Below are 13,480 nucleotides of genomic sequence, written 5' to 3'. Positions count from 1 at the left end.
ACACCGATGAGGGAACAAAACGATACATTGGAGAAGCTTCAAACGACGGAACGGCAACCGAATACGAATTGCGAGCCTGTTCCCGTTGTGCGGGAAATCACACAGACCGATCGATTGAATAAAAAACTGTTGGTATCGCTTTTGGAACGAATGAACAAGTCAAACGGTGAGTTCGACAAGTTCCTGGAGAAAGAAATCTTCGATCGCAATTCCCAGGATGACAGCGAGTTTTAACTGAAACTAAAAACATTACCTATAAAACATAACCTAACATACCACTGAACGACAAGATTACCGTTACGTGCAATTATTGAGGCACGTTCATGAGGAGAAAACATAGTTCAAGAATTTCTCCCGCACCGGCTCGCAGTCAAGGATTTGTTTAGCATCTTTTCAATTTACTCAAGGGAACTAAAGCTGAGGAGTTACGATTTTATAGCGGAGGAATTGACTTTTGTTTACATTGAAACTAGTTTGAATACTACTTGTTCAATATGCCAAATAACTCCGATTACGATGACGTGGACGATATAGTAGCTGAATATGAAAGATACGATTTGGACGCAGAACAGGATACCGAAGACAGAGATGTAGGTTCTGGTAATGAGGAAAACCAAGATGAGAACACTGTACCGAGAAGAGTTGACCCTTCAGCCTCTAAAAAGCATACAGTGAGAGACCCTATACCGAAGCTAAGTACAGAACGTTTAACAGGTCCTAAAGGATTACAAACTATTGAGAAGTATTTCGAAGGATTTAAATTTCATGGTAAAGGACACGAGAAATTTGATTTGGATAGAATTCTAAAGAGAATGGAGCACTGGTCGCATAGATTATTTCCAAAATTAGAATTCGATGCTTTCTTGGAAAGATTAGAAAAGCTGGGTACTAAAAGAGACCTTCAGGTGTTTATAACAAAATATAGGCAGGATATGATTAATCCAGACATTGTTGCGTCGAACGAGGATATAGTAGACGATGATAACGAGAAGGAACGAGACGAGCCTATAGATGAGTTTGATTTATTAATTGCTGAACAAATAGAAAAACAGAAACAAGTTAGCATACAATCAGTTGATAAATCCACAGCCGATGCTCTGTTTGATGAATTAATGTCGCAACCAAATAATAAAGCCTCCCAGCCTATGAAGGAAAGTACTAGTTCCTCCCAGCCTATGAAAGAAAATACTAGTTCGTCCCAGCCTATGAAGGAAAATACTAGTTCTTCCCAGCTAAGCGACGAAGTAAAAGAACGTATAGAAAGGAATAGGCAACAAGCTCTTCAAAGAAGACAAGCTAGACTGAAAGCTATGGAAGAAGAAGCCAAGAAAAAAAGGTTGGATGGAAGTAGTGGTACAGAATTCGCAAATATTTCAAACAATGCACAAACATTGAACGATACTCGGAGTCTGGAGAATGAAGATTTACAAAAAGTAGAAAATGAAAAAGAGAATTAAGACAATTATTACGATAAAATTGCTTTGTGAACAAGTTTTGTTAAACGAAAGTATTGGTCATAGCATTTAGATAAGGATAAGTACAGTAAATAAAAGATTTTATTATAAAAAAATTATATAGTTCTTCTTAAGCATTCGTGTATGTACGTTGAATGAATAAAAACCTAATAATAGTTATGCATTTATTTTTACTTAGGTTCTACGTTTTTGTGTACTGATATACAATACATTGTTACCACGAATGAAAGCATCGCCGTACTTGTCTTTTAATTGTCCATTTACATACTCTTCTGTTTGTTCGAGTGCTATATTCATGTAACCATCGAGACAGGCTAAAACACCTGCAAAATATGAATGATTAGTAACAATTGGTAATGTAATTGATAAAATTGTAAACAAATATTTCACCTCTGTAATCTACGCCGCTATTTAATTTTACAACAACAGGGCGTCCATGAATTTGTTGAATAAATTGAGATAATGCTTCCTTACGACTCATCTGTAAATTAATATTCCCAAGAAAGCGTTAGTTACAAATATTTTAAAGCAACAAGTATCTGTATACGAGGTTAAAATTTTTGAATTGTAACTCACAGTTATGAAGTTAAGTAAAGCTTTTTTTTATGTATTTTGATTATAAAACTACGAGTATTGTCAGTACTACTTGATGTTTACAAATAATTATGGATATAAATAAAACTTCACTTGTAACTGGTGAAGAACTATGTACACACGGGGTTGTATGTGACAATGTTTTTAGGCAATCCTGTATTCTGTATCGTATACATATGTACAGGCGGTCATTGGTGGCGCCTCTTTTGGAGAAAAGATGAAGCTCCGTTCGAAATCCGTACAACGCCAATTGGTGCAGTAGCGAAACCTTCAAACTACTAGCTAAACTACCAACAGTCGATTTTGGCTAACAGTTTCAGCATTTTGCCACCGCACCAATTAGCGCTGTACGAATCCCGATCGGAACTTCAGTTTTTCACTCGAAGAGACGCCACCGTGTGTTACTCGCATAAACGGAATGCAGGGTCATTGAAAAATATTAATTATGGCAAAATGAGGGCAAAAAACGATTAATCAAGGGCCTAGAATAGTTCGGGAGAGTTACCATGTGAAAAAAGAAACCGCATTAAAACTAGATGCCGGTTTTAACACAGTCTCTTATGGAAAAAGCGGCAAGAATCTTCTGTTCTTGATATATTTGCAGTAATAAATAAATTCTTTTGCAGAATATACAGATACAGGAGAATCTCGTGAACATATCTGTAGCCTCAGAATTCGTTAACTGTTTAATTCTCCTGATAAAAGAAATTTAAAAACAGTAGAATCTACAAGATACATTGGAAATTGGAACATAAACATAAACGAAACTGAAAATTTATTCTGGAATACATTATATAATCAATTTGAAGTTAACCGTTAAAATAAAATTATTTATTTGCGAGCTCTCTACATTCCAATGGAATATTGTAGTTCATTAGCTGACCCCGTTCCATTTAGGATCTAAATTTGACGTAAATTTGCTATCGTATTGCAACTGAAAATATTGAAGTTTCTAATAAAATAATTAAATAATGTTTGTTAAATAGTTAAACAGTCGAATAATTTAAAACCAGTATGCAAAATTTTATTTCGTAAAACGAAGAAACGAAAATGAAATGCAACAAAAGTCTTACAACAAAGAAATATTTGACTATGAGGAGGGGAATCGAATTAACAGATAAATCATATATGTTGAGTGAAATATGTATGTATATATATCTCGTGAAAAAGCTTTGACAACATTTTATTGTTAACCGCAGAAAAAGCCATATACACTTTCACACGAAATCGATCATAGTTTATAATAATATCGAAAATTTATAAGTGAATGTTGTACATAAATATAAAGACGACGATATTGCACGTTCTCGCGTGCCAAAACTGTACAAAAATTATGTCGAACATCTTTCGCAACGCTCGTTGAACAACTTATTACTCAGTGATTGTGGCATTTTTATATCCTTCGTCCCTCGTCGTTCTATTTTTTTTTGTCTTCTTTCGTTCATTATCTCGTTCACGTTCTCTTTGTTTTGCTTCTATTTTTTTTCGTATCTCTTGCATCGGTAAAATGACATGCTACTTGCATTCTGGAGGTGCGTGGTACAAGTTCACAGAGCTTTTTTTTTTCTTGACTTCACATGAGATGCGGTATTATTTAAAATCGATAATCAAATACACGGCCGGAGCGGGTGGAAGGAACGATTTTTTGGTGTTTTTTTACGCTTCTATAAATCTATCTATTCTATGTACTTTTAGCCGCGACGGTCAAGTGCCATAAATATATACATACATATACATACATATGTACAATACATATGTGTGTATACATACATATATACATATAATTTATATATAATATATTTATTCATTTATTTATTTATTTATTTATTTATTTATTTATTCATTCATATAATTTATTTATTCATTTTTTTGTATTTTACTCGGTATCTTGAACGCAGCACGCACATTCGTTTCCTTCAATTTCTTACTTCCATTTTTCATATCGCGAATTATTATTGATTAACAACAGCGATTACATATTTAGACGTTGCGTGCTCCGATGTAAATTTCTATTTATTATTTAATGTTTATATATGTATTTATATATAATATACCTCTTCTCTAGAATTCCATTGCAGTGATGTCGTTAATGCGATTAATCGTTTCTTCTGTTATTTTTTCTTTTTTTAATTATTTTTAGATCCATCCACGTGTTCTATTCATATTGCTCTACCCTTATCGTGAGAATCTCCGATATATCTCGATCGACATCTGGTTTCTCCTTCTTTCATTTCATTTCATTAATTTGCTTCTTCATTATTACTATTATTATTATTGTTATTATTATTATTATTTTTTATTATTATTAGTAGTATTACTCCCTAAATCGATTCGTTCGACATTATCGACATGTCAATTATGCATTTATCATGTTAATACTTATTAAATATTTTTTTAATTATTGTAGATCACAGACAACTTGTTCTTAATCCATAAAAACAATTCAATTATTATTTCCTCCCATAGGTTTCTTAATGTGTGTTTCGCTTGTATGCGTTTCGTGTACGTGCGCGCATGTTCGCTTCGTGAAGACGTGTAACAAATCTGCATACATACGCTATGTATATGTGTTTTTGCCTATAGTGACGTGTTTTCTTTTCTTTTCTTTTCTTTTCTTCCACATTTTTTTGTTTGTTTTGTTTGTACGTGAAGTGAACCGCAAACTGTAAAATGGCGGGAGATCGTGATAAATGAGATCCTGTCCTCATAAACGTTACGATGCTCTTGTAGAAACATTATTTTATCGTCGGGCCAAGAATGAAATTGTGTGAACGCTGAACAAAAAAATGACGAACAGCTCGAAAATTATATCGAAATATTTTTTTATATGCAACTCTGTAAATATAAATTCGACATATATCGGTTCGTATTTTTCATATTTTGTCATTCCGTCTCCTCCATTTAAAACTCGTTTTTTAGACTACGTGAATTTTCGCAATCCGAATCATTATAACTACGTAAATCAATTTCGTGTAACGTCTATCGCATATGTTTGATCGATATATCAGTGAATCAATGAGTCTGCACAAATATGTATAGTACAAAGTATTCTCTGATCGAAGGATACAAATTGATGTTCAAGGTTTAGAAAGCTTTATGGTATATTTTCATAGTAATTAGATGCGTTCTTTGAGGTACGTAGAACACTTTTCGAACACTTGCGGAAAGCATATCACTTCTTTTAGTAGCTAATGGCAATACTGCAGATGTTTATGCATTCATATTGAGAAATTTTGTTCGATACAATATATATATATATATATATATATATGATATTATTATTGAAACAATAGTAAATAATACTCTGATAACGAATGATCAATTTTAACGTATTCATTTTTCGCCTTTCAGTTTCTTTGTCGATGCAACTAGAACAATATTGGTTCAAAGAATACATTTCCAGGATGGGCACGCATAAAGTAATTTCTCGTTATTATCGTGCATTGTTAATTTTTTTTAGACATTCCCGCAGAATCGGAAAATATAAAAAGAATTTAAAAGAAGAAATTCACATAAAATATTTCTTGTCTAACATTATACTTAAAATGTGACACAATTTGATACGTAAAAGAATATTTTAATTCTTCATTTGTAAAAATTATAGAATTCTAAATTGAACGAGCATTATTCTATATTCGAGAAATATATGCAGCTAAAACTGCAATAAATTTTATCAACCGTTTCTTTTAATTGCATTCCGAAGGAGCTATCTAATGAACCGCTTAGGTCGACGATTAGAAAACAATTACGAAGACAAAATGAACATAAAGTGATAACTACACGAATCTACAAAAATTACTAGTCAGAAATTTCAATGAACAATAGAGACTCTGCTCTACATAAAAACAACTGCTTCATTAAACTATTAAATTGAGTCCCAAGTGATTATCGCCGCCAACATTAAAAATCACGAATAAAAGATAAGAAAACTAAGGATCGTATTTCGATGTTAAACCGAATTCGGTGGTCACCGGTGACTCAATCGAATATTTTAGATGGCATTTTTGCATAAACATCGTGATGCAGCCGTATTCCAATCATCTAATGAAACACCTTTGGTTGTTCGCGAAAAGAGTTCGCACCAGCAATTGTACCCCAAATTTAAATATTGCACGAAAGCACCGGAAGCGAAGTGTGCTAGGTAGGACTCGAAAGAGCCGCCAATTCCTTGAGCCATCAATTTTTCCCATCGATCTCAGGGGTGAAGGTTTGCCAGTTCTGCGCCACTCGTATCGATTCGCGCGCAGCAACCAGACCGCGAAAAACCGCTGTTACTTGTTTCATCAGCTGCGCAAGTTGCGCCTTGTTTCTTTACGTAACCGCGAGCTTCAGTTTTCGACTCGCGATCATTCCGACTCTCTCTCTCTCTCTTCTCTCTTTGTGTTTTCTGGTTCTGTACCCAGAATTGTTTCGCGCGGCTGCCTACAACGTTCTTCGTTAAACAGAGGAAATAATGCAAAGCTGAAATAACGACTTCTCGTTTCCTCTTAATAACGACAAACTTGACCCGCAGAGTCGTCGCAAAAATTCTGCGCCTCGCGTTGCCCTGCGAGGCTGATTCGTGCTCGTCGAATATTGCGACCGATTATTTCGCGACCGTGGGAGAATTTGCTCGAGCAAATTCTTCGACATTGGCGACACGTCGACGAGACGTTCAACAAATATTTCTCGTACGGGGCGAAAGCGATCGCTGGGCCCATTTTACGATCAAGTTCTATCGAAATTCCATCTCTCGAGTAAACCATAGTTAGCGGACGAAACACCGCGAAGTGTTACAGCGATAGTTTCACAAAACAGATTCGACCGTAAAGCGGTTCGACTTCGGTTACGATCGCAAAGTATACATTACATCGAAGTATAACATTCGGTAAACGGATGTTGAAAAATATGACCAAAGCCGACGGTATCGTTCGACAAAATATTCTCCGCGAACGTGAAAATTTCTGGTCGGCGCCGCTTTGCACGAAGTTCGAAAACTCGAAGAAGAAGAAGAAGAAGAACGTGTTTGGCGGAACGGAAAAGTTAGCTGTTTCGTTAACGCTAGAACGCTGAAACACAGGTCAGCCGGCTGTTTTTTTTTTTTTCGCGAATTTACTCGACAGCGATCCTTCGGTCTTCATCCTCCACATTCTTCCCTATAAAAACACGTGAACCGTGCGGGGGTAGTGGGGCGGCGAATCGGCCGGCTCCGCGAGTGGAATTTTCGATTGAACGAGCACACGAGCACAGGAGCAGCCCCCACACCCTGAAGAACCCTCGATCGGAAACTCGTGTGTGTCGCGGCACGGTGAGAACGGGCGTGTGTATCGGTGTCTGGTAGAATGTGCGTCGGCTCGTCTACGATGCTCGTAGAGAGTGCGGCGTGTCTCGAAATGCGTCATGATCACACAGCAAGCGGATATTTAACTTAGCGATACATGGTAATCGGTAACGGTATCCTTAAACATTAGCGAGTTTACTCTCGTTTAAGCTATCTAGTCCACGCGAGCGACGCGATCGTTCGGCGTCCGTCTCCTCGTCTTCCAGCGGGCACGATCGCGGTCGCGATCGTGATCTTCCGTGATCTTCCGTGCTCCTCGACGAGTGAACCAGAGCGATCGGCGCGCGATCGCCGATCGAAAGGACCGGTGTTTCTTCTTTCTCTCTCTCTCTCTCCCCCCCTCACTCGGTGTGTTGCGTAGAGCTGCTAAAATCGGAATCGGCAGGAATATGCGTTTCTCCTTGACTTGCTTGCGACTTCGCGACGGGTGGAGCTGATTTCGTGGAAGTTTCTCGCGGTTGTGTGCGCGTTCTTCGGCGCGATCGAATCGATTCGACGCTGAACGGACGAGAGGGTAAGACACGGCGAGACGACCCTGTTCCGTGTTCCGTGTTCGGTCGCATTTAGCAGGAGGTGCCTCCGCGCCGGGTAATGACTACACGAATCGCGGCGCGGAACCCGCGGCGAGCAGCGCGCGTGTGTATCGGCGACGCGCGGCCGCGCGCGCGGGCTGTTGAGATCGGTTTCCGAAAAGCGTTCGCGAGAGTGTTGCTCGAGAGAAACTATCGGATACGAGTACTACGATTTGGCTGACGGGAGTTTGGCCGAAAGACAAGTTTTCTGTAAAAGCCGCGGGTTGAATCGGGCCGGTCTCGCTCTCGCGGCCAGCCAATCTCGCGCGTCTCGGCTCCTACGAGATGACGTGTGGACAAGTGTTTGTTTCGTGGACGTAAGCTTTGCGAGTTTCGTCTTATCCGGTCGTCGAGCGACCGCATGGAACACAGAAGAATTTTTCGCCGATTAGAAATTCACGGTGTCTGACGGCGACCACCGCTTTTCAAGCCGCTTTCTTTCTCCCTCTCTCGCGAAACCAGAGAGACGGGAACTCCGAGAAGCAAAGAAGCGCGTCCGAATATCCGCGCGCGGACAATGTCGAGGCCCGCGTCGTTTGCTTCGAATCGGGCGGCGAGCCTCTTCCTTAACGAGATTCTTCTTCGATGTTTCCGGAAGTGCCCCTCGGGAGGCGACGAGAATCTGGCGTCGGAGTACACATCGACAGCGAATCTAAATACAATATTTCCTGTTTGGATTGCCGCCAAACGAGCCGATCGTTCGACCTCGGCCGGGCACGATCGGTCGGGATGGACGAGAGCGAGTCCTCGACGGATTGAATCGATCGGCGGAACTCCTCCGGGGGGTTCCCGCCGTTCAAAGACGGTCGTAGCACGGGCGGTTATCGAGTAGAAAAAAGTCTGTCACAAAATATCGTTTATCTCTATGGATGATAATTAGCGCGCGTACGGGGACAGTGATGCGACAGCGGTGTGCGGGCGTTATTTCTTCCTTTAAACCCTAACATTCGTACGGATGACACTCTCTGGATCACTTCCTCGGGTTCCGTTATCCTTCATCCCCTTCTCTTTCTCTCCTTTTCCATCGTCTCGGTCCTTTTGCTCGAGGAGAGAACGCCGTTCTGGACTTGGACGAAAATCGACGCCCGGTGTTGGTTTTTTTTTCTTTCCCGCATGAAAAAAAACATGCCGTTGAGCATCGTGTACTACCTCTGGTTCAGTCCGTGAGAATTCCTGTAGCTACGTTAGTTCCTATAGTTTTCGCGTTGCTAGTACATACTTGGTTGCTTGATCGCCCCCCCTCCCCCTCCCTTCCTTTCTTCATCATCCCCTCTAGCCCCGTGTTCTTCTTTCCCGCCGGTTTAGTTGCCGACAATGAGAGAATATTGGCTGTTCGCGGTCGGTAACTTTGACAGGCTTCGTAGAAGCTCTTCCCCCCCCTTTTTCTCTCTTCCGTATTCTCTCTCTCTCTCTCTCTCTCTCTCTCTCTCTCGATCGTTTCCGGTCCTTCGCGTTCTCTCGTCCCCGTGCTTGGGTCACTTTAGTGCGGTTTCCACGAGATGTTGTTCAGACCTTGAAAGTGCCGCTTCAGACTGCTGCCGTCGGCCCAGGGGGAGTTGAGATACTCGTCGTCATCGGCTTGCTCAAGTTTCTGAAACAGGCGTATCGGTACCGGTCAATTTAGTCTGATCAGTTTTCAATGGCTACCAGCTACTCGGTGCTCCGAGGAGCTTTCTCATTAATAACGGTTGCCGATTGATTCGATGACGAAGGGCGATAGGCGAGGGACGGGACGAAGAGGGCGAAGAGGAGACCGGTAGATGAATATAAACAGAGAATTACAGGATATAATGGAAGCTGGTGATACATCGAACGAAGCGGAATGTCCTTTGCTTCCTTCGGGCGACTACGAAGAAATCAATGCGCACGATTGAACAGCTTTTCCCCCGATATGACCTGCGCATTTATTAATAGCTCCTACTATCTTTAGTAAAACCGCTTGTCAACATTTCGAGCACGTGCAAACACGTATAAAAAAGATTTCAGCTCGCTGGGTTCGATCGTTTTTTACGAAATGAATTCCACGATTATGGTTTCGATCGTTTCAATCGTTTCAGCCGTTTCTTTCAGCTGATGTGTGTTACAGTGATACAGTAAATTAACAGTTAATTAGTAAAGAATTTGGGAAGAGGAGGTGTGATTATTTCAGCAAGGCTTGTTTTTATAGTTGTTGACAATCGGTAATTATACAAATGAGCCGCAAGACTTGAATAATCGTATCACCTATTCCCAAATTGGTCACTTTTTGTGTACAAGGTGAACGTCAATTAGGGAGAATTTACTGTGTACGCACATAAATGTTCTAACGGAGTAACGACATGATTGGTAAATGACTTCGATAGAATGCTGAAACGAGGATAGTCGATTCTAGAGATCATTGGTCACCGATCGTCGAGTCACAGAGAAAAGCAGAGGTGTATGTACAGGGTATCCCAAAATTATTGTACAAACGAGAAATGAGAGGTTCTTGAAGTTATTTGAAGCAACTTTTTCCTTTGCGAAAATGCTATTCGCGGCTTCGTTTACGAGTTATTAACGAAAAACGGTGACCAATGAGAGGAGAGATCAGCTGGCGCGAAGCGGCCGAGCCAATGAGCGGTCGAAGCCCAGTTCCGCTCATTGGCTCGGCGCCTTGCGCCGGCTGAACTCGCCTCTCATTGGTCATTGTTTTTCGTTAATAACTCGTTAACGATGCCTCGGAGAAAATTTTTGTAAAGGAAAAAGTTACTTTAAATGAGTTTAGGAATCCCTCATTTCCTGGAAGTACCATAATTTTGGGACACACTGTATAATATTTATTCAGTAGTAAGGTTCGAAAGGAAACTAACGATGAAAGTCATGGTTGCTTTATCAATGTACGCCATCAAACGCCGGCAATTGCTAGACATCTGCTCTCAATTTGAGTGCTTTAGGTCGATTTGACCTAACTGTTCCATTGCCTTCGTTTCGTTAACTAGTTCGACGTTGTTCGTGTTTAAAGCTTCACTTTTTTTAAAGATGTATATCATTATAGTATACAATAGAAGAGCCAACGTCAGAACAAAGCTTAAAAATCATCGCTTCGAATATAATCCTAGGAATCATAATTAACTTAAAGGATAATTAAGAATCAATTAATTAAAGCGTTAAGCTGAATACTGTATTTTATTAACGTATCTGTTATTTCAATGATTAGACAACGAATTTTATCCAATTATGGCAGAAGTGAGTAGATGCAGTTTGAAACAGTGAAAACATCGAAAGAAACGAGATTTCTATTTAACTCATGTATGTTCCAATTGATGAAGATAATTTTTATTTTAATTACTAGAACCGTTGTCTAGTAATTATAACCTATCCTCTATAACTATAATTCTATTTCTCGAAATGTGTTTATAAGATTATTATTATTTTGTAATATATTATATTATTATATTATTATAATAATATATTATATATATAATATTATTATATTATTATGTTATTATATTATTATATTATTATATTATTATATTGTTATATTATTATATAATATTATTATATTATATTGTAAGGTTAGGAAATGCGTTGATTTGCCGATTCGGCCCTCAAGCTGCGACAGGACAGTGATTTCGTTGTTCTAAATGAAATGGATGTGACCGTCTTCCAAATAAAATCAATGGAAGAAACGGGAGCAAGCGGAGATCGCGACAGTAGCGGGGATGTGAAACGATTACTAGATTCGTAGCGAAGGGGCAACATCGGATCCCTTAATGTTTATCAGGCGCATGCTCTACTTGCCGCTCGCCGCTCGCATCGAAACCAATCCAACGCGAAGCGGCGGCGTATTATTGATCAAAGTGTACACGTTCTTCGGTGTCGAAAAATCATGAAAATTCTCTAGACAGCATCGATTATTTATTCCGGCATCGATACCCGGTCTCCTGTCACGATGCTCTGCGCGCTCTTTCGGAACACCGTTTACGAACATCGAACATATATCTACCGGTCTATCTATCTATATGAATTTCTATTAACCAGAGACGTGGACTATAAGCTGGAGTGTATAAGTAAGTTGCCAGAAGGCCGGCCGCTCTAAAGCCCAACGGGGACAGCACTATTGATCGCGTAACACTAACGAGCAATTTCGAGTATTAAAAGCAGCATTTTAATGACCATGAATATTGGAAATTTCGCTAGTCTGTTACATAATGACCCGTGGGGCTATTTCGGTACAGCAACGAGCCATCTCAAACATGAATTATCATCGATCTTATGTTTTGTCACGCATCGAATGTGCCTCCTGCCATTGAGGTGGTGCTGAAGTTTATGATTTCCCTGTCTTCTTCTGTCTTTCAAATAATTCGATTTCTAGCGAATTTTTCGAGAAGACATGATAATGAAATCTCAAAATAAATGTCCATTTCACTTTGTTACTTCGGATCTGTAATGTCGGAGCGGAGTGGACATATTGATTTCAGCTTACGATTCCAGATACCTTCTTCTGGAAAATAGACTACGGTGTTTAGTATTTTTTACGTTATTCAGTTTCAACGAAGAGCAATTTTTCTGAATATTAGCGATATCATGTTACCGGATATAATTAACAGGACCATGGTTACCTTCAATCACCTGTAATTATCAAAACGACGAGGGTGATTCTGCATGTAAGTGTGCTAATAAAAAGAAATAGAATTGTTCCATAAAGATTTTGACATTCTCGAGAACGAGTTCGCAATCCGAAAGTGGCGGGTTCCTTAAGACATTTGAAGCAACTTCTTCCTTTACAAAAAATTTCTCCGAGGCACCGTTAACGAGTTATTAACGGAAAACAGTGACCAATGGGAGGCGAGCTCAGCTGACGCGAGGCGACCGAGTCAACGGCGCCAGCGGTCGAGGCGGTCGAATCCCAGTTCAGCTGGCGCGAGGCGGCCGAGTCAACAGCGCCAGCGGTCGAGGCGGTCGAATCCCAGTTCAGCTGGCGCGAGGCGGCCGAGCCAACAGCGCCAGCGGTCGAGGCGGTCGAATCCCAGCTCAGCTGGCACGAGGCGGCCAAACCAACGGCGGAACTGGGCGCTGGTTGACTGGGCCGCCTCGCGTCAGCCGTACTCGATTCTTATTGGTCACTGTTTTTCGTTAATAACTCGTTGTCGGTGCCTCGGAGAAAATTTTTGTAAAGGAAGAAGTTGGGAAAATTTTTGGGAAAAACACTGACCAATGAGAGGCTAGCTCGTCTGACGCAAGGCTGCCGATCTCGCCTCTCACTGGTCAGTGTTTTTCGTTAATAACTCGTAAACGAAGCCGCGAATTGCATTTTCGCAAAGGAAAAAGTTACTTCAAATGACCTCGGGAACCCTTCATTTCTCGGAAGTAGCATAAGTTTGGGATACGGTAATGTCTCCCTAATTGACGCCCAAATTGTGCACAAAAATGGACAATTTGGGAAGAGGAGATACGATTATTTGAGCCTTGCGGCTCGTTTTTATAATTATTGCCAATTCGTAACTATAAAAACTAACTGCAAGGCTGGAACAATCGTATCTCTTCTTCCCAAATTGTCC

At 40.2% G+C, this 13,480-nt stretch overlaps 3 protein-coding genes across 4 annotated transcripts in view; 1 reads left to right on the top strand and 2 right to left on the bottom strand.

Moving 5' to 3' along the window:
- The first annotated feature begins 234 nt into the window (after positions 1 to 234).
- On the top strand, positions 235 to 1,634 carry LOC117221687 (TIMELESS-interacting protein). The gene has a single exon (XM_033472844.2). The coding sequence runs from the start codon at positions 495 to 497 to the stop codon at positions 1,455 to 1,457; it is 963 nt and encodes a 320-aa protein (XP_033328735.2). The 5' UTR covers positions 235 to 494; the 3' UTR covers positions 1,458 to 1,634.
- Positions 1,626 to 2,241, bottom strand: LOC117221688 (U6 snRNA-associated Sm-like protein LSm6). Its single transcript, XM_033472845.2, has 3 exons — positions 2,052 to 2,241; positions 1,866 to 1,956; positions 1,626 to 1,798 (listed from the first exon to the last, which is right to left on the bottom strand). The coding sequence occupies exons 2-3, from the start codon at positions 1,954 to 1,956 to the stop codon at positions 1,650 to 1,652; spliced, it is 240 nt and encodes a 79-aa protein (XP_033328736.1). The 5' UTR covers positions 2,052 to 2,241; the 3' UTR covers positions 1,626 to 1,649.
- A 994-nt stretch (positions 2,242 to 3,235) lies between these two features.
- Positions 3,236 to 13,480, bottom strand: part of LOC117221593 (temperature-induced paralytic E) — a 65,213-nt gene continuing 54,968 nt past the window's right edge. For both annotated transcript variants that reach the window (XM_033472671.2, XM_033472672.2), the window contains one exon: positions 3,236 to 9,552. In XM_033472671.2, the coding sequence (XP_033328562.1) occupies positions 9,489 to 9,552 (64 nt within the window). In that variant the 3' untranslated portion in view covers positions 3,236 to 9,488. The remainder of the gene's footprint in view (positions 9,553 to 13,480) is intronic.

Source organism: Megalopta genalis, chromosome 7, assembly GCF_051020955.1.
Source record: "Megalopta genalis isolate 19385.01 chromosome 7, iyMegGena1_principal, whole genome shotgun sequence".
NCBI lineage: Eukaryota > Metazoa > Arthropoda > Insecta > Hymenoptera > Halictidae > Megalopta > Megalopta genalis.
Note: the sequence above shows the minus strand (reverse complement) of the source record. Positions and strands in the feature narration are given on the sequence as shown.

Bases quoted from the DNA above. Each gene is read 5' to 3' on its own strand.
- LOC117221687 (XM_033472844.2), top strand. From the start codon at position 495: ATGCCAAATAACTCCGATTACGATGACGTGGACGATATAGTAGCTGAA.
- LOC117221688 (XM_033472845.2), bottom strand. From the start codon at position 1,956: ATGAGTCGTAAGGAAGCATTATCTCAATTTATTCAACAAATTCATGGA. The intron at 1,799-1,865 runs GTGAAATATTTG...CATATTTTGCAG, and splicing joins TAGCGGCGTAGATTACAGAG to GTGTTTTAGCCTGTCTCGAT.